The following is a 25,470-nucleotide window of genomic DNA, read 5'->3' on the forward strand; positions in this document are numbered from 1 at the left end:
CGGCAATAAATTTCGGACATCTGGCTTACCACCGTCAGTGTGGATCCTCTACCGGCAGTAGTGAACGCAAGCAATTCAGAAATCGGAGATAGGAAGATTAATAATCAATAGAGCAGACCAGAGCTTATGTTGTCAGAATTGGGTCAAGCTTTTTATTATGATTTCTAATCCTCAGTTCGTAGCTGACGTTAATACATAAATATCGACATTTTCGCTACCACAAGCATCGTGGTTGAAAAGTTAAATCGAAAATGCCATTCCATCATATTGCTATTAGAGTATCGGACGTCAAAAAGTCACGGGAACTCTACGATCCCGTAATGGTGGCAGCTGGATATGGGGTATATCATGCAAACGGAATGTAGCTGCTATATAACAATAAATTAAACCAGAACTAACCGCAAATTATTAGACTCGATCGTGTACTACGCGCCAATCAGCAACCCCAAAGCTTTCGAATTCGGTCTCATGTTAGCTAATCCAGACAAACCTGCGGCGAAATCGCATATCGCTTTTGCACTGCCTTCAATCGATGGTTTCGTCTCCGTCTACAACATCGCAATTGAATGTGGTGGGACTGACTATGGACAACCGGGATCCAGGGAAAAGATTAACAAGGACTACTATGCCGCATTTGTTCTCGATAACGACGGAAGCAATATCGAGTTCATTCATTTCGTTCGAAAATAATTCCGTGAAATGCTTTACCCTGGCACATTAATATCATCTTGGTAACCAACAGCGTGCCGTAAATCGTCCTAAGCAAGTTGGCTATTCTCAATCAAGGTTCTTTAATGGAGCTAGTGAATTTATTGCGATGATTGCATTCGTGTCCATACCTCACGCCATATTTCTATTCAAATATTATAGGCTATTAAAATAGAGTGAAAGCTGAATCTATTAGAATCAAAAGCGAGTTGAACAGATAAGCTGTTCATTCTGTGAGTGAACGTATTTTTTTCATCAAAGAAGGGAAAGTACTATTTGGCGATGCTAGATTTCCAATGAAATGGCTCTCGTGCTGAAGAGACGATAGCAGCTTGAAGTATGTATTCACTCAAGCTTGGCAAGCTGGTAATCGCATCGCGACATTTGAAAACTCACTGTCATTCTTTATCGGATCCCTCTGGTGAAAGACCATCCCATTTCAGCATGCGATCCCTTGTATTAATCCTTTAGTAGATTCAAATGTGCAAGTTCCACACCGATGTCGACTTCTTTAGAGATCTCCATAATCTTAACCATAACGCTTGTCAACGTTTCAACAAAGGTCAAATCGTGATGGCGGATACCAACTCGTCTGCCCTCATTATATAATTCGAAGAAGGCTTGTCTCATACTATCTATCGCCGATTGGAGTTTACTAATCTGAGCCCTCAAGTCCGCTATCGTTTGCTCTTTCTTTCTGCGGTAAGTCCGTTGTGCGTCGCGAATTTGAGCTCTTCGATGCTGAATAACTGGTTAGCACAATTAAACGTAACAGTGTGAAATATTAGGTTCGGTACTTCAGCTCTTGGATGCTGTGAAATCAATCGAGGTCGTCCACGCTTTCGCTTTTTAGACTGCTCTATAACTGGTTTCATTGAATCAAGCTCTGGATGAACTTCCGTCCCAGTATCTTCAACGTGCGATTGTTCAACAGTAGGTGACGCGGGGGACTCAAACAGAGACATATCTGACTGTGGCAACTTAGGTTCCTTGTGATGACGTCCATTGTCACCGTTTCCTTCAGGGCTAAGATAGGCGGCTCTGTTGATATTAAGGGTCATGCCAAATCTGCTCCCCTCGCCCAAAACATAGTTTTGATCTTCAATGATCTGTGTCTCTGGACCGGATGGTAGGGAAACTCGCCGGTGTCTTTGTTGAATATGTAGTGCCGCCATATTAGGATGACCAGGCCAGTCCGGCGATGTCATAAACGCTCCAGAGTCAAGGGACGCTTCCCATAGTATTGGTTCATACTCAACGCCAGGCACAATTGGTAAGGAAGAATCGAAAGCGAATCGAGATTGCAATATATAATGAGACATCTCGATAAGACTCTCCATTGATCGGTGAACAGAAGGAAGAATGTCCCCCTCCTGTAGGTAGACCCATTTTATATGCAACTTCGCTTAAATGGTCTCGTAAAACGTAGATCCTGGCCAAGTTTGGGGCTCGGAAAGGGCAGAAAGAGCCACCGTAAGCGAAGTTCGATACCCGCAGCTCAAGAGTACGTCAACTTTGCTTAAATCGGATTTTAGGAAGAACTTGAGCGGCGCCATGTAACAATGGTAAAGTTACAAACCTAGTTAGCACGAGACAACGAAATAGAAAGATGATCATTCATTATTCTGTTGCGTTGCGTGTATTGTACCTTTGGCAAATCGCGAGCGGACAGTGATGCGGCTGTGGCTGCGGCTTTACCGTTTGATACGGCGCGGCTCATCATCACTTTCCTAGCAGGGAAATTTTTGTCGGAGTTAATAAACTAACTATGCAAGGCATAGTAACTCTAAATTCAAGATCTGATGGAATCTAGGCAACATAGAGAGCTGTGCCTAGGGATGAGCATTGTGCAGCAAACTTAAAATCGCAGTTTTTGGGGCTGCGAATTTTGCTGCAAACATTAAAGTTTTGCAAACGGAAAATGCAAAAAGGTCAGGGATGTAAGGACATGTGGTTTGGCAGTGAGCCGCAGCGACAGGGGCGTAATGATTATTCCGTCAATGTGAATGAGCTATAAATTTTTTTTGTAGAAGTCTGCTACTTCGGTGGTTGACCTTGACAGGGAGTATTATACTTAGTTTCTTAATTAATTAGTTAGTTATAGGTCGTGCTAGTGTAGAAGCGCGTCTCTAGATCAAAATATACTCTTGCCAAAACACGGCATTTTGCGCAAAACTTTATTCCGCATTTTGCGTTAGGTTATGTCTTGCCACGTGAGCTGTGAGATCATTTTTCCGTTTACACCATGCTGAAGAAAATAACTGACAGCTTCTGGGGGTAGTTATTCTAGAGGTCTTCTAGCTCCTTCGCCTGTTCATCAGCATCGATTGCGATTCGTTTGATGAACATCAAAGTCGTCAAGTTTCTTGAAATGCTTTCTGCAGTTCTTCATTATATTCTGCTCAATGTGCCAGCGGCAGAGCTTGGTTGAAGGTGGCCGGAAATACGTCTGACAACGCCTTTATCACCTTCTCTGAATCGGTTATCGATACGTATGGAAAAGCATCTGGGAATACAACTTCCTCTGCTCCACTGTTAGATTGATATTGCTGCTAAAACACAATTTCACTCATCAACTGCTGCAGTACCCAGGTATATTGGTCACGAAACACAATGCTCTCCTCAGCGTTCGCATGTTATGGTCCACGGTGACGAATTTTACCAGAGGGAATCGGAAATTATTATAAGTAACATCAATAATAACTAGTTGTCCATACAGGCGCGCCTTTTGAACATCCTCCGGCTTGCAGAAGAACAAAGCTTCGAGCGAGCAGTCTGAGGCGACTTTTATCCTGTAGATGGAACCTTCATCTCGTAAAGTCTCCACAAATATTGCCGCAAATATTGCCGTTGAATTGCCTGTTCCTTGAGTGTACTTGTAGGTGAGATTATACACGTCCTTGCCCAAAAGAGAGTCCATATGTGGTATTCAATATCGTATGTAAGTGGAGACTGACTATCTGTCTATCTCTCACACCATATCGGAATAAAATGCTGGAAATGCGTGCCACTTTGAAAGACGATATAATGCGCTATCCAAGGGATCCGAAATACGAGACTGATGCGAATCTGAACCTCGGCATCAGTTTAAACGTCTTCCCGGCTTTCATTCGGATCGACAGCATACAATGGCCCAAGTCATTCCCCATCGATGTCATGCATCTGATATTGGAGGGAATCGCCAAGAAGGCTGTTGAGATCTGGATGGAGCGAGGTGTGATATCTTCGGCGGAGACCTCCTAATATCGCAAAAGGATTTTGAGTCTTCAAAGCCGACGAAATGTACGGTTTTTTACAGTACTTCGCACCGCCACTGCTCCAGTCACGCACGAAAGATCATTCGCAATTTCACCCTGCTGGATAAGGTCTATATGACTGTAATTCAAGAAGTCATTTATGAAGGGGACGTTGAGCAGCGAGAGAGCTCTGAGAGATCTCCACCATGGAATACCAAACCCACCATACTGGTACAAATCTACCTCTGAGAACACTGATCTCTCACATCAGGGTTTTAGGGTTTCAGAACCTTAAACACGGCGAGGTATTATTGGCAATCCAGTTACTTAGGTCTATGGGATCTGCAGGGACCAGTGGTATTGTAAGCAATTAATAGCTACCCAGCTTTACTAGAAAGTAGATGGATATTATCATTTAGACCTATCTACCGACTGTCACGCACTGCATATGATGACTAAATATTTGAATTCAACTATTCGACTTGGAGAACTCCTCTATATCTCATGTCGCCTGCACGCAAGGTACGCATGGCATCCTCAATACCGTTCTGATTCATGGGCCAAGTCATAATGACCGGCCTGATATTGTGACGCACACAAAAATCAAGCATTTTTTTAATTGCTGCCCGAGGAGCTTCTGCGGTTCCTTGAATACGAACTCCCTTTGTCAACAGTGCTAGCATTGGCACTCCAGTTAAACCGAAGCTCACAGTAATACCGTAAATAGTCCCTCCTGTTGCCATCAATCCTAAAAGCCTAAGCATTGTCAGCCACACATCAGAATCTTTAAACCACAAAAACCGTGTAAACTTACTGTTCGTAATCTGGCTGACCACTACCACATATTAGCATCTGATTGATCTTCTTTATTCCAGTTAAGTGTGCTCCAGGAATGAGAATGTGAAATCCGCTAGCACCGAGACGTAGCGCTTCTTCCTTCTTCGATTCCGAACTAGAAAACACAACCACTTCACAACCCATTTTTGCAGCCATTTGAATCGCAAGATGTCCAAGACCACCAATACCAACAACACCAACCCGATCTGTAGGTTTTAGTCCGTATTGGCTTAATGCACCCCAAACTGTGGCACCAGCGCACATCAAAGGTGCCGCATGCGCTGACTCGAGTCCTTCAGGTATCTTATACAAAGTCCCGGCATCCCAGACAACGTGCGAACCAAACGAGCCTAAATCCTGATCATGGGTTCCGAACTCTGTTTTGTTGACACAAAACACATCCTTTCCTTTTAATAGATTTAGACGACTGCGCAACGTAGGGATATAGGTCCAATATACCTACCTGTAAGACAATTCTCACAATAACCACATGTTGAATGAACCCAACCGAATCCGACTCTATCACCTACTTGAAAGTCTTTGACAGCAGATCCCAATTCTTTCACGACGCCAATACCTTCGTGGCCCAGCACGATTCCGCTGCGAAGATAATGTTCATCGGTACCACACAATCCCGAATGGGTGAGTTGAATAAATACATCATTGGGTCCAAGGTCACGAGTTGTCTTGTCTCGCACAATAGCTCCACTCGAAGAACCTCTGAACACAGTAAATGTTTTAGCCATGTCTCTTACAAGCAAATTAAGTTGTGAAAAACGGAGATGGTTGTGGTTACACATTGGAAAGGGGCCATGAATTTATGTACAAATGAAATCCGACAAGGAAGCCCATCCTTTCATTGAGGAGGATGGATTAGCCGTACAATTGTGATTACTGATCACATTTCACGAATGTGCGCCTTAAAGCTGATCCCTTGCAGCGCTGTGCTTCGATTAATAACGATTGAATGCTTAAAAATCAATATCAGTCAAAGTCAAACTCGTCAGCAAGGATAAAATCATAAAGAGCTTATGAACCTGATTCTACTTGCTGACCATTTAGTGACCAATCGACTGGCTTGGGCTGAAGACTCATCGTTATTTTGATTACGCTATCATCGTAAGCTCTAGTGGTGAGTGATCTAGATCATAATACGGTATGTCTTCAACTGACTCGCGAGAGTAAGAGAGTAAATTTTCAGTCTCGTCAGCATTTCCACAAAACTCTTTGTAACACCCCGTTACCCTGACAAGTGGGTAAGCGAAGATCTCGCTTAGGGCTACCACTAGCTCGGCAGAAGGGCGCCACGTGTGCGCTAGAGCATGGTAAGCACCGTCAGAAGCACCGTCACAGTGCAGCACCCTAGGTGCATCCAAGGTTAGTCCCGACAATCGTATGATAGCAGTTCAGGGTTTCACCACCACCACTACTGACATAGTAGCCTATGGGTCAGGGTCAGGGTAAGGGTCAGGGTAAGGGTTAGTAACCCGGGTTCAGCGAGAACTACAGGAGTCTCTGTAGAAGCAAGGACATATGGATCAATGGTCACGGTGTTAATGTCTTTATATTGGTCTGTCTCACTAAGAGGCCCCGGTTTAAAAATCCTACTACCCAGTATGGGGATATCAGGCAATCTCACTGCCTTTCACCTCGTGGCATACAATGCGGCGGCGAATTATGGATGATTTTGAGCTATACAGAGCACAGTTGAAGGAGGAGCTTGCAACAACAAGCAAAACAATCGCGTTGTCTCTCGACGTCTGGACCAGTAAATATAACTTGCCTATATTAGGAGTGATCGGCCATTGGCTTACTGACGATTTCGAATACCGAGAAAAGGTCCTAGAGTTTAGGGAACTTGAAGGACCACATAGCGGAGAGAATCTCGCCGATACGGTGCACGAGCTGCTTATCGAGTTAGACTTGGAACACAAGCTGATCCCAATTACCGGAGAAAACACAACAAATAATGAATGTATGGCTTCCGAGCTATTTGCGAGACTGCAAGAGAACTTTCCTGAACCGCTCTTCCGTGGCATAGACAGCTACGTCAGTTGCCTTGACCATAACGTAAGTCGTGGCGTAAGTGGCCGAATGGCGTAAATGCTCTATTTGCCGAGAACTCTCTCTCAAAAACTCATATTACTCCACATCAACTATAATGCAATCCTCTGTATCGCTCTCAAATTCATCCTGGGTTCCTTCTTCAATATCCCCCTCACTCTCAGTCTCGTACGAAATACCCTTGCCCTTCTTTTTTCTCCTTTTCCTTGCACGTGTTTTGGTATCTTTTTCGGCAGCTGCCACTGCATCGCACAACTCTTGTGTAGAAACATGGAATTGACCTTTTAAAACCACTCTCTTTCTCTTTGTACGGTTCGTACGCTTCTTTATGATAGAGCGCAAGTTGTTAGCATCGTGTTGGTGGACAATACTCTGTGCTTGAAGTTGCTCAGCCCCGGCTGTCAACTTTCGGATATATCGGCGGACCGGAGTTGTTGGAATTGCATCACTATTAATTGTTGAATTGAGGAGCTCATTTGCTGACCGTAAGCTTGTAGCATCCGGAGGTGAGCTATTTACAAAAACTTGATCAAATATATCAAATTCTGTTGGTGTTCTGGGTCTTTCTAGCTCCGGGGTTGTGTCCAAAACCATCGTACGAAGTGCTCGCTGTGGATTAATGGAAAAAGACCAGCCCCACGCCATGCTGATTCAATATTTTGTTGCGTACAAGCCTCCGATCGAGCTTGAATATATGCCTCCATCCAATCAATCTTTTGTATTCGTACGAGCTGTGCTTGGTTGAGGTGCGAGAGCGCACCGGTCAATCGCTTCTTCAATGGACCGAATATTGCAACATCAAGCGGCTGGAGTAAATGCGATGTATGAGGTGGAAGGATAAGAAGCGTAATTCGATTTTGAAGGCAGTGAGCTATAAAGCTTCCACTAATATGGCTATCGTGACCATCGCAGATGAGGAGGCGTTGTTGACCATTCGCTTTTGCTCGTGTCGCAGGCTCGAAGACGCGTTTTAACCACTCTAACCCATGAAGATTACTCGTCCAACCCTTTGTATTCGCCGAAAAGAACCATTTATCAAGGACTTCGTTCGGGATCCAATTCTGAAGAACGTTCTTCCCTTTGAATATCCCAAGTGGTGGAAGCATAGTTCCGTCTGCGCAAATACACTCAATCATAGAAACCCATTCTTGACGGCCTGGATGAGCTTGATGTTTCGTACGAAATGTGGAATCGAGAATAATTCGAGTTGATTCCATTGTTCCAATCGAGAATCCAGATTCATCCATATTGTATGTGTTCTCTTGCATGATTTTATACTCTTGAATGACCGTGCGATACGCGTTAAACCACGCGTCAAGCACTGGTTTTGTTGCTCCGTCCATTCGTACAGACTCAATTCGACGTCCAATGACAACTGCGAGGTGTGGATGTCGTTTAATAAATCGTGGAACCCAATCTTGGCCAAGGGGGAGACGTGCGTGGAGTTCCAAAAGAGGAGGTGACGCGTCGTCTAAATCACGAGATCGAGTCGTACGAATATCCTCAGCTATTTCCTTCAACAATCGATGCCCTGGAGAATAGCCACTGATTGTTAATTCTTTGATCCACTTAAGAAGTACATTCTCCTGTGCGTATGAAAGTTTCTGTTGTTGTTGGCGCGCTTGAGAACGTGTCGGACCTCCAGAGACGCGTTTAAGCACAGTGTTCTTATTTAGCCCTAGCGCTTTTGCAGCTGCGTACGAAGACTTATATAAGCCTTGTTGGACTCCTAAAACTGCTCCAGCAACTTTAGTATCAAGTTCAAGCGCGTTTAAACTTTTTCGACGGACCATTGTTGAATAATGTAAGTTTTTGAGAGGGAGTTCTCGGCAATTAGAGCATTTACGCCATTCGGCCACTTACGCCACGACTTACGTTATATTGAACCTCGTTGTGAAGGACATCCTTCGTGCTTTGAAATCGGGAACTGCAAACGAAGCACACACCGTATGCGATAGCCTTGAGACCGGAGATCACGAGAGGTTTGAAGTCCAAGGACCGCTTGCCAGGCTTCGGATATTAACTGTCTGGATCTCCCGAAGCTCTCAACGAAGGAAGCAGTGGAAGAGAATATGCATGTGAGAGATCGACATCTGAGAGGTAGATCAGTCTTCACTACCAGTGTGGTGCGCCGTCTCGTTCGTGGGGGGGAGATATTTCCCCCACGGAGGGAATACACCACCTTTCATGCCACTGGTCGTTGGAGATTGGTTCATCCTCGAGTTGGGTTAGTGGGGGTCTGGCCAATCTCCACTTTCCTGTTCTGATCTGAGTGAACACGACGTTGCCGTGTTCCCTCACTTCACAAGACCATGAGCTCTGTTCTTGTGTCTGCTGTGTTCTGAGGCGGCCTAATGAAGCTAGTTCATTAGGCGGTAGTTGGTGGGCGAGTGGGGGGTTCTGAGTTAGCTGTCACCTCTGTGGGAGGTGTTATTCGTGTATATATAGACTAGAATAGTCGTGAGACTGGTCGTTATTGAGGTCAGAGTCTCAGCTCCCCTTCCATAGTCCACTCCTGGTTCACCGTCCATATCTCCACTTATAGCCATTTCTCATATATGCACGCTAATGAATCTTCCGACCAAATTCATCGAATATGATGTAGACACAAGATGGTTAAAAACGTCTTCTTGAGCTTATGAGCAATAACAGCCGAATATCGTTAACAACGTTCGGGCGATCCATACATATATACCTATCTCACCCTTCTCAGCAAATGAGCTGGTCTAGCATAATAGATCGGTTTATATTCAGGATATATAACTGTTGTTATAGCTACGGTTTCCGCCTTTCATGCCCGATTCTTTGTTGCTCTGATCGGCTGCCATATCTGGACCACAAGAATAAAATTTTATCTGTCAGATTTATACTTAAAATGAAATACGAAATAAAATTAGAACATGGTGCCTCAGCACGCTATTGCAAACATGATGTGCCGTATTTTTGGATGGAACGTTGATGCCCAAGCCGATAGCTTGATAGGTTCTCAAAAATTGGGTCACTATGCAAAGATCCCTCCTCGCGCTTTTCTTCGATGCCAGTTGCTTGCGACCGTCATCCAGACGCTTATCACCATCGCGGCTAACAACGTCCTGATTACCTCGTTCCCGTCCCTCTGTGCACCAGACCAGTCGAATAGATTTACCTGCCCCTTCCCAAACGCTCGGTATACCGCTACTATTGTTTGGGGTGTCGTCGGTCCGCAGCGCATCTTTGCCGAGCTCTATCCGATGCTGAAGTGGGCGTTCTTCATCGGCGTCTGCATCGGTGCACCAGTTTACTATATTCGTCTTTATGCTATGCGCTACTTCCCCTTTGTCAAGAATTTCAACCCGATTATGTTTATCGCTGGCATGAGCTGGTGGAATTCTGGATACAACCTGTCGTACTTCACGCCCGGTTTTGAAGTCTCATTTATCTTCATGTACTACATCCGACGTCATTACCTGACGTGGTGGACCAAGTACAACTTCGTGCTATCCGCCGCACTTAGTGCTGGTGTTGCACTGTGCGCTATATTGATATTCGTCTCGCTGCAGGTCACCAACGTCGACATTAATTGGTGGGGACGGACGGTGTCGGGCGCTGGTATTGATGGTGGTACGGGCTCGTCTGCAATATTCACGCTTGCCGAAGGCGAAATCTTTGGGAACCAATGTGCTGTGAGGCGACATTGGTAGGTGGGAGCGTGATGTGGACTCTCGAGCGAGAATGAATCGATGTCAAATCAATAGGTTCGCCGAGCTCTATCTAACGCCAACACGGCAGAAGATATTGGCTCCTAATTGTACAATTGCATCCTTCTGCCGTCCCCTCCTCTTCCTGACGATGCAGTTTTTTCGTTACTTCTGCTTACACCATCTCCAACGCGACTCGGGACATTGTCATGCATGGCGCTGCAGTCTCAGTCTGCTGTCGAATCTCCAGCCGCACAAACAGATCTTTATTCGAGCCCACGATACTATGCTCACGTGAGCTTTCTGTGCTCCTACTGTTTATTTTATTCGTAGCCGTTTTCCCGAAGATGAAGTCAGGGCACTCTTCATTGCCCCGTGACTTCCTTCAACTCTGGAAGTTGTCGCAATCCCAAAGTTAGGATGGTTGCGAATGTGGATTTCTGCCCAACATTCACAGAGCCCATTTGCCCACCACTGGTTGAAGAAATACTCCACAGCCAGTACAGGAAAAGTATCGCTCAACTGTTTTAAATATTCGTCCAAGCTTGTGCGATCTATTGAGCTAGCAACCTTCTGAACCTGTTTCATAAAGTCGTCAAGAGGTTGTTGAACTATAAGCTATAGCGCAGTTTAGGCTGTTCTAGGACTCAGATGTATGCGCCTGTCTGCTCACTGCTGATAAAGCACAACGGAATCCTAACAGTGCACAAGTTGTGGTCGACTGTAACCACGTTGACCAATGGCAAGCGAAAGGTTCGTTTTGTAAGTCGCATCCATAATCACTATCTGTCCGTTCAGGCGTGCCATCTGAATATCTCGAGGCTTACAAAAGAACAATGACACGAGAGTGTTGTCCATGGCAACTTTGACGCGATATATGAAGCCGTCTTCTGCCAATCTCTCAACGAGCTTTGCAGTTGACGTCCTTTTATTCTGAGAGTAATCGTACGAACGATTGTAGACATCCCTACCCAGTAACGAGAGCGCGTGCGTAGTGCTTAGCACTGACGCAATCGTGGTGTGCGATACATTAGAGTGCCGAACAATACTGAGCATGGATTCCCTGGCGGCAGGGGTCAATGGTCGGTTTTCCGGATAAGCAGCTGGGTCAGGTCAATGCCTTCGAGTTGATGCCCCTTATGTTGATCAACAGGCTACCTTCAATCGCACGCTCTACGGACAATCACAGAGCATGCCTCTGACTAGTAAGGCCGTTGTTTCAGGTACTTCCTTTGGTAAGTGGGATTGTGGAGCAGGGCGTGAACCACCAGGAGCTCTCGGAGGAGCAAGTTAGAGATTTTTGTATTGAGCCCCTTAATATGTCCTCAATATGTGTAACTTACGGTAACTTTATAAAAACAAAAGCTATTGACACCCTAACCCTACTCAATCAACCCTAACTATATAATTCTATACTGCAAGTTCCTCTGAATCCTTTACGCTGATGCTCTCTTGTTGCTTCTCTCGCTTGGCCTCCTCCTTCATCGCCTTCCTTTGTGCCCGGGTCGGATAGTCTGCATCGGGTCCTTGGAGGACACGGGCGGGGTGATAGAAGTGGTAGAGGACGAGCGCAAAGAACATGGGGCCAATGTCGAACACATAGACGAACCACTCGTTGTCGTCGAGGGTATTGTTGAGCGTGCTGTGGACGCCAGCTGAGAATTCGATAATGCGGTATATGATACGCCACTAGACAGCTCGAGTCAGCATGCATCCTCCGGGGGACCTGATTCATGGATTACGCACCGTGATCAACAGAAGACTGGCATAGAGCACAGATACCAGCTTCATACCCCTCGCCTTGTTCTTGACCGTGTCGACCTGCCGAAGTCGGATCAGGAAGAGGATGCCCAGGCCAAAGAATGCCAGAATGAGTGTCTGCTGCAGACACACACCGGCTGTATACACATGCAGCCCGTTAGTCGTCGCGCTGCTGCTATTGTTGTTCACTGTCAGGAGCGCGCCAGCCAGCTGGACGATAAAGGACGTGATGTCGAGTGCGACAAAGATAGTCGACATACGCGTGGCCTTGATGCCGGCCAAGCTCTTCTCAGGGAGGTAGTACCAGACCATACGGCCGAGCACGACATAGTCAAAGGCGTTGATCCACAGTGGAGCCAGGACGAGGAAGACGAACGAGACTTCATAGCTATTCTTGTTGGTGGGGCTCTGGATCGATGCCACACGCGACGCCGCCGCAATCAGCTCCCAAATCGCGCCCATTATCAGTACCCAGAGGAACGACTTTCGGTAGTAGCATGCTTGGATGATATGGAGGACTGTGGTGACGGCGAAGAGCACGGCAAAGGCGATGGCGGCCGACCAGGAAGGGCAGAATCTGTTCCAATGGCTGTTCGGATCGTCGAGAGCTAGAAGCCAACCGGTCAGCCTGGTACATGAATGAATCGGGAGAACGACTGGACGCGGATCTTACGGAGACAGACTGGTGTCATTTTGCAAATATACCTAACTCGGGCAGAAATACAGCCAATGGGAAGTTACAGGAGTGAGATGCAGCATAAAGGAAGACGGCCCTCGACACGCGACTTTCGAATTTTATATGTCAACATCCAAGGAGATCAGATAAAGAAGTACGCGAGGGATTCAGGGTTTCAGGGTTTTCCAACCGTGCATACAAGCGAGCCGGCCAATCACATCTCGCCAGAATGACACACCAAGACTTTGGGACGCGCGGCTTGTGCTTTGGCCCCTTTATCTCTTCCTGGCCACAACATTTTTAGAACATCTCTCACGATACTTTTCATGATCTGATTACGCGTCTGGTCGGTTTGTCACAAGGCTCAATTAATTAATTGATTTTTACCAGAGGCTGTCTGCTTATTCGTCCGCTCGCTAATGCGGTCTTAAAAGTTGGATGGTCCAGTCTCTGGCTAATATACGAGGGGGATATTGATGGCATCATCGAACGAGACCGGCCCGAGTGATGGCCCGTCCGAAAAATCATCGGCCGAGTTCGGTGTTTCGTCGAATGCGCGGTCCAGCCGCACATCAGCGCCCAACGGCACCGTCGCTGTTGTTCCGGAGCAGAAAATGCGCTATACGAGGAACACGACAGGATGTTTGACTTGCAGGTATTAATGAAGATGGACACTGAAGCTGTAGTATGTTGGTTTTTCTGACGCGACTGAAGGATCCGTAAGGTACGATGTGATGAAACTAAACCCGACTGTGTCCGGTGTACCTCGACCGGTCGCAAGTGTGATGGCTATCCCCCACCACAAGTCAGGGTTTCCAAGAAGAGATCGTCAAAGAGCCCAGGATCCTCCAGTCCGAGCTCTCCACTCGCCCTCCTGTGGTCTGTCGAGGAATGTCGAGGATTCGCATACTTCCAAACCAGGACTGCAACAGCACTAAGTGGGCGGTTTCTCTCGCCTTTCTGGAACTCTCTTGTCTTGCAAGCTGCTCACAACGAGCCAGCCGTTCTTCAAGCATTGATCACAGTGGCCCAATTCCATGAACGTCTTGAGATCGGTGGAGTGGATGGCATTGGACAGTTCGAAGGGCTTCAACAGGCCGCCGTCAGGAACTACAGCAAAGCCCTGAGTATGGCACGCGAGCTCCAATCTGTGGCCAACCCCGACGCCACGCTCATCGCCTGCGTGCTCTTCGTCTGTATCGAGCTCATGCAAAACAACTACAACGGTGCGTACATGCATGCAAAGCACGGGTTGCGCATTCTCGAACAGCTCCAAGCCCGACAGCCCTTCTCCTCCTCCAGTCCCGCTTCCGACGCGCGAAAGCTCCTCGTCCAAATGTTCCGCAACATCCTCAACCAGGCCTTCTTCATCTACGAACTGTTCGGGCGCGGGCGGCGTGACTTGCTTACGCCGCTCGTCGACACCCCGCCCACCGACTTCATGACGCTCGACCAAGCCCACGAGGCACTCCAGCGCATCGGTCTCCTGATCCAGCGCTCGCGGCGCATCGGCGGTGGCGCCGGTTCGCACGACGTCCACTGCGCGCTGCTCCGCCAGTGGCAGGCTAGCACCGCGCGGTTGATTGCCGGCCTGCCATCGGCCGAGGCCAAGCGCGCGGCGACGATCCTGCAGCTGCAGGCGATGGCCCTCAGCACAATGAACGACGCCTTCCTGAACGGTGACGCGGCGTTCGAGGCTGCCACGCCGACGTTCGAGGCGATCGTTGCAGGCGCGGCGGAGCTGCTGGAATCGGAGGACCGGACGCAGCGCCCGAGCCAGGAGGTCAACCTGTCGTTTGAAGCGGGCCTGATCGGCCCTCTGTACTACACGGCCATGAAGTGCCGTGCGCTGCGGGTCCGGCTGCATGCCCTGCTCGTGCTGGGCCTGGCTCCTCGGCAGGAAGGCATCTGGAGCGCGAGCATGGCGGCGGGGATAGCAACGCGCTTCGTCAAGGTCGAGATGGAGGAGCTGGGGGGAGAACTCCTAGGGGATGTGAGTTCGGGCGGATGGGTCAGCCAAGGGGGGCTGACAATGGCGGTGGGTGCGCCGAGGGCGTACGAGCGGGCAATCAGGATGAAGATTGGGAGGAAATGTGACGGGGGTATGATGAGGGAGGAAGTCATCACGTGGTGATACGTGGAGAGTAGATGTATGAGACCGATGGCCCGCGATGAGCATCCAGTGTCGGATTAAGAATGATAAATATTTTGGCTTTGAGCTGGCATGCAGGATTATGATCTTCCCAAATCTAGCAGATCCTTCACATCAAGCTCGACTGGACCAGGATTTGGATGGATCTGGCAAGTTGCTATTCTCTGCACCAGTGCGATGTAATCGAGAGTGATGATAAGATGGGAGCTGTTAGAGTTTAGTAAACGTCAGCCATTTTGAGCTTGCTAAGGTGCATGACTCGACTCTTCTCGACACTTGATGAGTAGAGAAAGAACTAGAGAGGTGCACACTAGAAGAGTTTGTTGAAGAGCCGCAATATTGATCAATAAATTAATCGTTATATCTCCAAGAGGTATTCACGGGGACTATTTATGTTGGTGTGCAGTGAGTCACAAGGTGTTTCGCCTCGTGCGGGTCGTAACATCGGACCTCGTTCCTTCGCTCCCTGACCCAGCCCCTGAAACTCATTTGCTAAATCTGTAGATCGGCGTACAAAAGCCATGATTTGGCAATGACTCTGGTAGTTTGTCCCGCTTGCTGCAGACTGGGCGCCTTTCTTACGGCACCCCCTGTCGCCTTGCAGCTGGAAGTTTGTCCTCTTCTTGCGGAATATCGAGAGTACAATGCGGTATTAAATTTCTTGCGGAGGAATCGGCGCCCATTCCTCACGGGCCCACAGGCTGTGAGGCTGTGAGGCTGCCATGCTGTCATGCTGTCATGCTGTCATGCTGTGAAGCTGTGAGGCTTTGTTTGTGCCAAGATTTTAGGGACTGAGACCCTAAAATTAGGTGTTAGAAGAATCAAGGGAAACCAACTAGCGAAATATGTAATGTTGACATTCGCGGAAGCACGGAAGAAAACGAAAGAGAAAGGGTTCAGGGATATCGGAGGCAAGGAACAAACATTTTGAAGTCATGACGCCGCCTGCGGCTCACTGTTGTGCGGCTCACTATTGCTGTACAAAACCATCCGTACGAACTGAACGCATTATGCTAGACACTCAGGAAGGATTCTTCTTCTTTAATACCGCGCATATTTACGGGCAAACTTCGACTAGGACAGTCAGTGAATCAAGAAGACCGATCCGGCCGGCCGTCGCATATCATAACCGATACGCGCCTTCCTCCAGCAATATCTGGAAGTGTCGTAGAACTAACTCCATTTCCAATCTAATTTACTGCTATAATAAAAGTATAGTTAACGACTACTCTTCGTCTTCCTCGGCTACATCGTCATGAAATTTGCTGCCATCCAATGTAGGCTTAATAACACCAGATCGGATTAAGAAGTCACCAAAATGCTCGCCCTCTTGCCGCTCAAGTGCCCATCGCTTGAATAACGGCTTCAAGAGGGCGAGAGCCTGTTCCTCGTTAACGGAGGATCTATAGAGCTTGTTCAGTCGCTGGCCGGTGTAGCCACCGCCTAACATGATGTTGTATACACCATACGCCTTGCCAACCATAGCGACTTCTGCCAGAAATGGGCGCACGCAGCCGTTCGGGCAACCAGTCATACGCATCACGACAGAATCGTGACGAAGGCCAAGTTCTTCAAGATAAGATTCAAGCTTTGAGATAAAGATGGGGAGGTATCGTTCACTCTCAGCCATAGCGACAGCACACGTGGGAAACGCAACACAGGATGAGGAGGACAATCGGAGACCAGAGAATTGCCGGTTATCCAGCTTATATTCGACAAGAAGTCGCTTGATATCAGGCATGTCTTCTTTTGCAATGTTGCTGAGGATGACGTGCTGGTTACCCGTCAACCTGAATTCAGCCTCGCCTTTCATTGCAAGAGCGATTTCTCTAAGACCAGTCTTCAAGCGGAACCCCGGAGTATCCGCAATACGACCATTTTCGACAAACATGGTAAAATGGCTGAGTCCCCGCTCATCCTTGACCCATCCAAATTGGTCAATGTTAGATTCGAAACTGAATGGTCGTGCGTCTTCAAATGTAAATTCGACCAACTCCTCCACTTTCTGACGGAATATGTCAAAGCCCATATCATCAATGGTGTATTGCAGACGACCCCGTTTCCTGTCCTTTCGATTGCCATTGTCACGCTGGATTAACATAATCTTCTCGCACACCACGACAACGTCCTCTTTCTTGATGTAACCGAGCATCCCGCAGGTTCGCGGGTATGTATTTTTGTTATTGTGAGTGATACCCATACCACCACCGACAACGACGTTGAAGCCGGTGAGCTCCCCTTGCTCATGCACAATCGCAATCAAACCAACATCGTGGGCGAAGACATCGACTTCATTGTACGGTGGCACGGCAATGGCGATCTTGAACTTTCGAGGCAGGTAGGCTGGTCCATATAGAGGCTCGAAATCAACGACAGCGTTTCCCGCAACAAACTTTTTCTGGTCATTGTCATCAGTAAGCCAGATCTCGTGATAGGCAGTAAAAGTCGGCAGAAGATGTTCACTAAGTACTCGGGCTAAGGAATTAAGCTCTTTTTGAAGCGCGTTGTTATATGGAAGTCCAGTGCACAGGACGTTTCCTACAAAATGAGTAAGCACGTACGGACATATTTAAATAAAAGTAAAATAAAGAAGAAAAAAACCTACGGTTGGCATCACCACAGGCCGCAACAGTATCCAGAAGTACAGCATTTATTGCCTTGACGGCTGGCTATTCTCTCCGTTAGTGCAATGTCTTTTGATTGCCGAACCTCGAAATCATACCTTCAATTTCTTCTTAATCACGCCGTGCAACTGAAAAGTTGCTCTAGTGGTCACTTTGAAAGTGTGATTACCCATGTCGTCAGCAATCTGGTCGATCGCTAACCATTGAGCAGGCGTTGCAACGCCGCCGGACATGCGAACTCGAATCATGAAATAATACGCCGGTTGCAACCCATTTGCCTTTCGTTCGTCGCGGATATCACGATCGTCCTGCAAATATACGCCGTGGAACTTAGCCACTTGAAAATCGGACGGCGCAATAGCACCAGTTGACTCGTCGCTCAGACCTTCGGCAATGGTCCCTCGTAGATAGTTGGACTGAACCTTCATATCTTCATTCGTCAGTGGCGGAGGTTCTTCAAGCGCAGCACCAATACCGTCAACACCAAGCGCTTTCCACAACTCAGCCTCCCATAGAGGATATGCTGTCTGGTATCCATCGGGATCTTGGGCATCACCAAGGCCGAGCTCAACCATTCGCTTACCACCAAGGATCTCCAATCTATGATTCAAATCTTTAGAGAGCTTATTGTAGTAGACTTTATCTTGCTTTCGCGGCCAGTTGTGGCTGTCACCGAGACCAAACACCGCGTAATTGACGGACACAAGATTGAGATCTGTAGACGATTTGACCGCCTCCCAGAAATTACGACCATTCTGTGGGAACTCACCCTGACCAGCAGTGGAAGCGATAATAACAAGGTTCTCCTCGGCACCTAAATCTTCAACTGGAAAGTCATCCATGGCCATGACAATTGCACCTAAGCCGCGGCCCTTTGCACGTCTTTGAAGTCGCTTGGCAACATTCTCAGCAGTACCATCATCGGACGCGAATACAACGGTCAACGGCGGACCATTCAGACCCTCTAGAAGTCTTGAATAGGCTTCTTTGGCCTTTTCACGCTGCCGGCTTCGGAGCTCAGAACTATACGACCCGTCCATGTTCCCACCGAAGACGGGAACGCGTCGAGCAACCTGAGACAAATGGTTCTCGCGTTCCAAGAAGTCCTTGAGCTCCATTTTCAGTGCCTGCGAATCAAGCTGGAAGTTAGGCAGACCATTCTCATCGGGCCGAGGATCCCACCTATATAGAGGCCAGTAGCCGGAATCAACCGCGTTCTTCGTCTCCCGGAGGACTGTAAGAGCTGAATCCGTCTCCTCGCTGTAGGGTAAATAAGCAACAACGATGGAAGGGCCTGTGAACTTGTCCGCCTCAATGAAAGCCTGAAGAGCTTGAGTGTAGGAGCTGTAGACAGCAATGGAGGCGACATATGAATTGGAGTAATTCATAGCGTAGAGTCCGATGTCCTTCTTTCGGCGTGAAGCATTCTTAACAGCACGAGCAGTGTAAGGCTGTGAGTCAATGATAAGAACGTTAACATTCTTGCCAGACGCAATGATATTGTGGACACCAGAGGTACCGAGATCATAAGACCAAGCGTCAGAGCCAATGATCCAGGAACTAGGCCCAAGAAGGAAGGCCTTGTCATTAAGCAATTCCTTAGCAATTTCAGAGCCTTCAATTTCCAAGTTCGAGACCAACTCAGCGCCTGCTTCGGAAAGCTTGCTCGAGCCCTCGCTGTTCAGAAGGAGCCAGTGCAGAACAAGGTCGTTTATCTCCTGGTTCGTGAAGAGCTTTTCGTTAACGACTTTCTGAAGCTTGGACACCAAGAGCTTCTTTTCCTCTTCCTTGGCGAGGTATGCTCCAAACCCATACTCGGGGTTGCTAGTAATTGTTCGCGGAATGCCAGCATCATCCCTTTCGAGGGCATTAAGAATACTCAACCTGTCGCCGAGAACGTTATAAAGCATTTTGGAGTAGGCAGTCTCCAATTCAGGCTCTTCTAAATGGTACTCAGAGTCGACATCGTGAGAGACACGACCACCAACCACCAAATTCTGAATTGGAGCTTCGGACTGGATGTTCTGAACGATGCCTCGAAGAGCTTGGCGAAGTGTCTTGCTGTCAAGATATCCGAGCTGGTAGCCAACAACTACGGGAATAGCTGTAGCCTTGGATAAGTCGTTATTGAGCGAGGATATAACGTCGAGTAAAATACGGCCCCACTTGGTAGTCTGGCGGTGTGCCTGCTCAAGCACACCAAGACGCTTGACTGATCGTGGAATGATGTCTAAGAACTTCTCTGCCGACCACGGACGATAAACTCGGGGAGTGATAACTCCAACCTTGGAGTATATGTCGCGCCGGCCGGCCTCACGAATAGTGGTAATGAAAGTCTGAGCGGACGATCCGCAGATAACTAGGGCAGAGTCCGCGTTAGCGGCACCATGGTAATCGAACGCTTTGTACGTGCGACCGGTGGCAACACGCATGAGCTCAAATACTGCCTCAGTAGCCTGAAACTGACTTGCTGTCGTATAGTCAACCTTTGCTAAACTAACGGCACCGCCGTTGGTCTCCTCATCGGCATCTTCCTTCATTGTGGTCTTCTCGGCAATAAGGCCAGCGATATCGTTCCAATAGAGGTTGTTTGCAACAGTGTTCCCCTCAGTTCCACCAAATACCAAGGCGTTTCTGTCAAAAATAGTTTCAATTTGATTGACGTCTTCAAAAGGAATAGGAGTCTCTTCAACCTCAGGTTGGTGGAAGAAGTGAATGACACCCTTACCAGTGCGGATGGCAAGTACGTGTGACGCGATGGCGAGGTCTTGCGCCTCACGCAAGCTGAAAGACTGAATGAGGGTGAATCCAAGTTGACGGAGAGATGTAATCTCAGAGAAGTCAGGCAAATCTCGGCTCATGGAGACATGGATGACAACTGGAAACTTGGCGAGCTTGGCGAGATGTGTAATGGCCGCCGGCAGCGTCGAAGATGCAGTCGTGATGGAGATGAAGGTCGTGCTTCTGAGCTCGTCGACTGCGGCGAGGAATGGGTCATCGTTATACCCGACAGAATAAACCTGCAATGCTGTTAACCATACATAGCCAAGAAGACCTCATTTTGATCACACATACAGAAGGAAGCGTTCCATGCTTAGCCACGATACCGCGGTCCTTATGGTAGACCATTCGGTCTAGAGCGTGCCGGAAACTCACATCTGGTGCAGCTTTGAGATTCGGCTGAACAGACAGTACTGTTTCACTGAAGAGATAGGCAATACGTGCCGCTGGCTTACGTTAACAATTGGCCCAAAAACTAGTAAATACGACACGAATGGTACGTACCGGCGTTTTCGCGAGTCGAAACGACACCATTTGGAGGAGCCATTTTAGACTATACGTCAACCCTATTCCAACAGAATGGAGACGCGCAACCAATGAGCCTCCTACGACGCATCCAGACAAAGGTCGCCACTGACAAACTGCAAGGGCGAGACTAACTGTGATAACAAAGCAAGCTGTCGAATCGCGGAGTCACTGGGAGATGAATATCTATAGTTATCGTGAACCCGACCTTCGTCTCAAGCCCCGAATTGCACCGTCGGACCCCTGAAGCGAAGGCGGGCCCACTGATAAGCGAGTAAAATTTCGCAGCCGCAGCAGCAGTCAGGGGGGCTCTCTGGTTTCACACATACACAAATATAGGCACAAAATTGTTCTTAGTGCTATTAGAACCCAACTTGCGTAATGTTGCGGCACAGCAGTCAAGAACGATGAAGTCGGAGAACGAGAATCGCAATGGCATGTGAGGGTCGAGCACCATGTTGTGGCCGGGTATAAATCACGTCAGCGGTAAACTTGGTAACGGCTAATGGATCAACAAAGCAAGTGGATCACTCCACTCCCCGTCGGTTACGATTGGTGTATTGCAGATACCATGTCTTGCGCAAGGACGTTTATCTAATGACCAAGCGACCACTGCGCATCTTTTGGAATATACAAATCCAATGTTGGAGTCTCAAACAAGAAAATTCTCCAACAGGTTGAGGACAACCAGTCGAGTTTATCGCCAATTAAAATTTGTTAATCGAAACAGCTTGAAACGGATCGACTCATCTCATGTTTTAGCCATGCCAACGCAGCGACGCTGAGACCTGAAATGCGCTTTGTTTACTTGATGCAGGAGGAAGTCGGCCAGAAATCCTTCCTTCTTTCTTTAGAAGGCATTACGCCGGTAAATATTAGTATTTTTGTTTTGTTATCGGCTTCAGCTAACATACCATAGTGATAGAATCTAGAGGTGCTTGTCGCACAATGCCCTACGATAAGTTGCTGGCAGAACACTTTGAGTACAAGGTCTCAAACGTACTCGACAAGCCTCTTGTGGTTCGTCAGAAAGATCCCGAGTCATTATGATAACGCTTTAATTCAGGACTCTGAAGACACGTCAAGTCAGAATTCTTGATCTAACTGTCAGTCAGCCATGCTATCAAGCATTGCGTCCATGGTCGACAATGAAATGGTCGACCGTTACCAGCCTCGAACACTGCAAGATTTTCGTCAGTGTATTTCAATATATTACTTCATAAGCGTAAAGTATGCATAAATGACACCATAACATCAGTAATGTACACAGCATGACGCACAATCCCACCGACACTGCCGAAAGGGTGCTCATCAATGCCGACCCACACAGTAACTACGGATGCCCAAAACTGTCGGGACACTTGCCAGTCCTGGCACCCATATTCCTTCCATGAGCACTTCCCGTCAAAAGCTATACACGAATGATTCGAATCGGTAAAAGTCAATTCTCGGGACAAAAGCTCCGATGCGAAGGTCGCCTATCGTTCTCGGAGCTGAGACGCTGAATCTCGCGTGCGGGGATACCGCATAACGTTAATATGACATATTATCATCCATAACCAGATGCATGCTTACCTCACACGAGCCTTCGAGACCGTCATACTCACTTGAATGAAGCCTGACAGGTTCTACGAAAATTCCTTGTAACTGGTCAGACCCAATATCGGCCACCGAACTTCAACAGGTCAAATCAGTCCTTGTAGATGCTCATAAACTCGTTCCTCATCCTCTAAAACGCTTTTTCTGCTAAGCGACCGCAAAACGCAGTCCCGACTAAGATGTGAACGTCCGTCCACCACCAACCCTTCGGACCAATACATCGATATTTCAGACATTCAGATCACTCACCAAAGAGTCCGAATCTATGTTGCATATTCCGGTCCCCGGTAGCATCTTGGTCAGCGTCCAGCAGGGGCGTTTTTTACGATAGCATTAGTAATCTGAGCCCCTCCGCTAACGACAAGAAACTGGGCTACGTGATTTCCGTGGCAGATTCAAGTGTAAATCTCGGGAGACTCCGCACGTTACCTTGCACGTCAGCGCGTTCCAGCTGAGTGTGCGCGACGCTCCTCAGATGCATCAATGCGAGTTGTAAAGCCAAGTCACAGCTTTTGCTGGCCAGAAGCTTGCATGATGGCATCAATTGTCCTGATCTTTGATCTTTCCGCACTGCTAGTAAGCATGTCGACGTGCGGCATGTGAGGCTCTCTTCTCGTTTGTGAGTGTTTGCTTGTCAGGTGATCCTTCAAAGAATTCCAGTACAGTCGTAAAAAAAAAGCGGGTTCATCGATAGGAAACCTGATGGGCGAGTCCGTGCCTAGCCAGTTAAATTGCATTCCTACTGTCTCCCCCAAAATATGCCACTCCGTGTATGAGTATTTTTTCTTCGGATTGACGTGCAAATCGCTAACTGCGCCTTGCATAGCATTAACCAAAAATCCTTCCTTGGCAATTTCATGGTTGTCGCTGGAGCTGCCACTATTGTCATTTGCATTAGAATCCTGCATTTCGTTCTTTCCCGTCTGTGAGAGTTCCTCGTCTGGCTTTTGAGATTCCAAATCGGTCGTCACCTGCTGCGACGGTTCTGGTGTCAAGTTCGATGGTATGTGTTTCAGCAGCACATCTCCCAGCTTATGCCACATATACCCGAACGCCGCAATGACCGTGTTGCTCATACTAGTAATAAGCATAGTCATAAGCGAGTATGAAAAACGCTTTTGATCCGGGTAGGGATGGCACATATTGGCCATATCCGATGGTCAGAAGAGACGTCGCGCAGAAATAGAAGCCGATAAAGTATGACCAGCCCTCTATTTTTGAAAAGACAAGTGCGCTGAAGAGGAAGAAAGTTAAGAACATTATTGTGCTCCAAACTAGAAAGGACCACACATCACGCTTCTTTGCAGATTTATGGATTTCCCGCATTAGGTTAAATGACTCCTCGTCCGTCCGCTCAAGCTGCATGCGTCGTAGCTTGCCGACTCTCAAATGTTCGATGTGGTGGAGTGCTCTCTGTTCACGTGAGGAAACAACGATGAGCGAGTGGACGTCGGCTATAACAAAACCGAGGATACTGATGCCAATTAGAGCATATGGCATGACGAGCGCGCGGCTGAGGGTATTCGTAGGCTGCAAATCGCCGAAACCTATGGTGAGGATTGTTATCGCAGAAATACACGGCATCCCCATAGGAGTAGTCGTCAAGGCCAACAAATAGCCCCCCTCCTCTGACTAGATGTCAGTTATTGTACGACGCTCAATCTCACAAATATAATTTACCCGGCAAGCCATATCATTATGCACAAAATTTGAAGCATTAGACTTCTTTGCGGCAATGTCAATATAAAACTCGCGGGGTAGAGTCCCCTAAGGTGGCCCACGAGGTTCCAAGTCAACACCAAGCCGCACAGAAAGTAAAGCACGGCTGTGATGACTCTAGACGATTGTTAGCTGAAAAATCGATACAAACTCTTAGAAAACTTACGCGCTCCAGTATCCTTGCGAATATTGAACATCAAGTCCGTCCCTTACTAGAGAAGAATACAGTCGGTGCTCCTGGCCGATCGCTGCCAACAACAGTATACTAGCAATGTAAAACCCGGCAATGAAATTTACAGCTGGACTTTACACGATATGGAGGAATATTATTGCGAGCAATCGTTTATAATTGAGGGTTGAGTGCTCTCGCCTTGTATTCTCTCGACAGACCCCGTCCACGTTGTAACTTCACCCGACTTGCACTTTGGATTCTGTGCATGAAGTTTGTTTTGTGGATTGAAGTCATTTAACTTGACTTGCGATTCTAAGTGAAGTAGGGATTGCCGGTTTCTGCGACAATGCGACTCTGACGGGCGCGGCGCCCTTTATATTTCCTTCGGTTTTCTCCCATACTCTTGCTGGGTGGGTGATATGTTAAGGTATGAGGGTACGACAAGATTGTGTGTCAAACCGTCGTACCTCCCCACAAAACCAAATCTGACGCGATGCCGCAAACTGCGCGGCTCGTCACTATGCGACATGGAAGACATCTAGGACTAGGGTAGCCCTTTGTACGGTCCGCAAAGGGCTAGGCCAACGTTAACCCCGTCATGCAGTGTCAAATATCGGGGCACGACAACAGAACAGATCAGCAGGCCTGAGTTATATGGACACTGCACAAGCTTTAAGCAGCTACTGCGTAACAAAGCATGAATGGCCATAGAAGACGTGGAGGCAGCAGAGAAAAGTCGAGTGTTGCCGAAGCATGTCATCAAGAGCCGGCAGAGAGCGACGTTTTCTCTTTCTTCTACTCAGAATGGCACACCATGACCTCAGCCTTTCCTCTGATGGCGGCAGCGTTTGCGCCTGTGTCCAATTTGTTTTCGATCACCGCGCTGGCAGAGCCGTGGGTAATAGAATTAACGGAGGGCGAATTTCTTCCGGACCGTGC

The 25,470-nt window shown here is 47.8% G+C and overlaps 9 protein-coding genes across 9 annotated transcripts; 3 read left to right on the plus strand and 6 right to left on the minus strand.

The window, feature by feature from the left end:
- Nucleotides 1-137: 137 nt before the first annotated feature.
- POJ06DRAFT_293517 (uncharacterized protein) lies at nucleotides 138-690 on the plus strand (the record flags this gene model as incomplete). Its single annotated transcript, XM_056190434.1, has 2 exons — nucleotides 138-361; nucleotides 393-690. Exons 1-2 carry the CDS (start codon nucleotides 252-254, stop codon nucleotides 688-690), a joined length of 408 nt encoding a protein of 135 aa, XP_056047129.1. The 5' UTR covers nucleotides 138-251.
- A 477-nt stretch (nucleotides 691-1,167) lies between these two features.
- On the minus strand, nucleotides 1,168-1,583 carry POJ06DRAFT_190731 (uncharacterized protein; the record flags this gene model as incomplete). The annotated part of the gene is made up of 2 exons (XM_056184814.1): nucleotides 1,168-1,449; nucleotides 1,506-1,583. 2 exons carry the CDS (start codon nucleotides 1,581-1,583, stop codon nucleotides 1,168-1,170), a joined length of 360 nt encoding a protein of 119 aa, XP_056047130.1.
- A 1,751-nt stretch (nucleotides 1,584-3,334) lies between these two features.
- POJ06DRAFT_180275 (uncharacterized protein) lies at nucleotides 3,335-3,535 on the minus strand (the record flags this gene model as incomplete). Its single annotated transcript, XM_056184743.1, has 1 exon — nucleotides 3,335-3,535. A coding segment is annotated over one exon (201 nt), but the record flags the coding sequence as incomplete, so codon positions are not given.
- Nucleotides 3,536-4,417: 882 nt separating this feature from the next.
- On the minus strand, nucleotides 4,418-5,950 carry POJ06DRAFT_293518 (NADP-dependent alcohol dehydrogenase C 2; the record flags this gene model as incomplete). The annotated part of the gene is made up of 4 exons (XM_056190435.1): nucleotides 5,819-5,950; nucleotides 5,245-5,751; nucleotides 4,759-5,188; nucleotides 4,418-4,700 (listed from the first exon to the last, which is right to left on the minus strand). The coding sequence occupies exons 2-4, from the start codon at nucleotides 5,579-5,581 to the stop codon at nucleotides 4,418-4,420; spliced, it is 1,050 nt and encodes a 349-aa protein (XP_056047132.1). The 5' UTR covers nucleotides 5,582-5,751; nucleotides 5,819-5,950.
- Nucleotides 5,951-9,745: 3,795 nt separating this feature from the next.
- On the plus strand, nucleotides 9,746-11,728 carry POJ06DRAFT_293519 (OPT oligopeptide transporter protein-domain-containing protein; the record flags this gene model as incomplete). Its single annotated transcript, XM_056190436.1, has 2 exons — nucleotides 9,746-10,445; nucleotides 11,676-11,728. The coding sequence occupies 2 exons, from the start codon at nucleotides 9,746-9,748 to the stop codon at nucleotides 11,726-11,728; spliced, it is 753 nt and encodes a 250-aa protein (XP_056047133.1).
- Nucleotides 11,729-11,860: 132 nt separating this feature from the next.
- POJ06DRAFT_242594 (RTA1 like protein-domain-containing protein) lies at nucleotides 11,861-13,088 on the minus strand. The gene is made up of 3 exons (XM_056186242.1): nucleotides 12,957-13,088; nucleotides 12,269-12,891; nucleotides 11,861-12,211 (listed from the first exon to the last, which is right to left on the minus strand). Exons 1-3 carry the CDS (start codon nucleotides 12,973-12,975, stop codon nucleotides 11,933-11,935), a joined length of 921 nt encoding a protein of 306 aa, XP_056047134.1. The 5' UTR covers nucleotides 12,976-13,088; the 3' UTR covers nucleotides 11,861-11,932.
- A 163-nt stretch (nucleotides 13,089-13,251) lies between these two features.
- Nucleotides 13,252-15,482, plus strand: POJ06DRAFT_204448 (uncharacterized protein). The gene is made up of 2 exons (XM_056185339.1): nucleotides 13,252-13,614; nucleotides 13,674-15,482. The coding sequence occupies exons 1-2, from the start codon at nucleotides 13,436-13,438 to the stop codon at nucleotides 15,091-15,093; spliced, it is 1,599 nt and encodes a 532-aa protein (XP_056047135.1). The 5' UTR covers nucleotides 13,252-13,435; the 3' UTR covers nucleotides 15,094-15,482.
- An 820-nt stretch (nucleotides 15,483-16,302) lies between these two features.
- POJ06DRAFT_204452 (uncharacterized protein) lies at nucleotides 16,303-21,063 on the minus strand (the record flags this gene model as incomplete). The annotated part of the gene is made up of 5 exons (XM_056185340.1): nucleotides 16,303-17,649; nucleotides 17,717-17,780; nucleotides 17,834-20,755; nucleotides 20,811-20,962; nucleotides 21,021-21,063. The coding sequence occupies 5 exons, from the start codon at nucleotides 21,061-21,063 to the stop codon at nucleotides 16,337-16,339; spliced, it is 4,494 nt and encodes a 1,497-aa protein (XP_056047136.1). The 3' UTR covers nucleotides 16,303-16,336.
- A 2,080-nt stretch (nucleotides 21,064-23,143) lies between these two features.
- POJ06DRAFT_284661 (uncharacterized protein) lies at nucleotides 23,144-24,825 on the minus strand (the record flags this gene model as incomplete). Its single annotated transcript, XM_056190175.1, has 6 exons — nucleotides 23,144-23,717; nucleotides 23,755-24,170; nucleotides 24,220-24,268; nucleotides 24,321-24,476; nucleotides 24,526-24,658; nucleotides 24,750-24,825. The coding sequence occupies 6 exons, from the start codon at nucleotides 24,823-24,825 to the stop codon at nucleotides 23,144-23,146; spliced, it is 1,404 nt and encodes a 467-aa protein (XP_056047137.1).
- Between the last annotated feature and the right edge of the window lie 645 nt (nucleotides 24,826-25,470).

The sequence above is a fragment of the Lipomyces tetrasporus genome (genome assembly GCF_029532465.1).
Source record: "Lipomyces tetrasporus strain NRRL Y-64009 chromosome Unknown POJ06scaffold_1, whole genome shotgun sequence".
Classification (NCBI taxonomy): Eukaryota; Fungi; Ascomycota; class Lipomycetes; order Lipomycetales; family Lipomycetaceae; genus Lipomyces; species Lipomyces tetrasporus.

Bases quoted from the DNA above. Each gene is read 5' to 3' on its own strand.
- POJ06DRAFT_242594 (XM_056186242.1), bottom strand. The intron at 12,212-12,268 runs GTGCGTAATCCA...CGAGCTGTCTAG, and splicing joins CCAGTCTTCTGTTGATCACG to TGGCGTATCATATACCGCAT.
- POJ06DRAFT_204448 (XM_056185339.1), top strand. From the start codon at position 13,436: ATGGCATCATCGAACGAGACCGGCCCGAGTGATGGCCCGTCCGAAAAA. The intron at 13,615-13,673 runs GTATTAATGAAG...ACGCGACTGAAG, and splicing joins ACAGGATGTTTGACTTGCAG to GATCCGTAAGGTACGATGTG.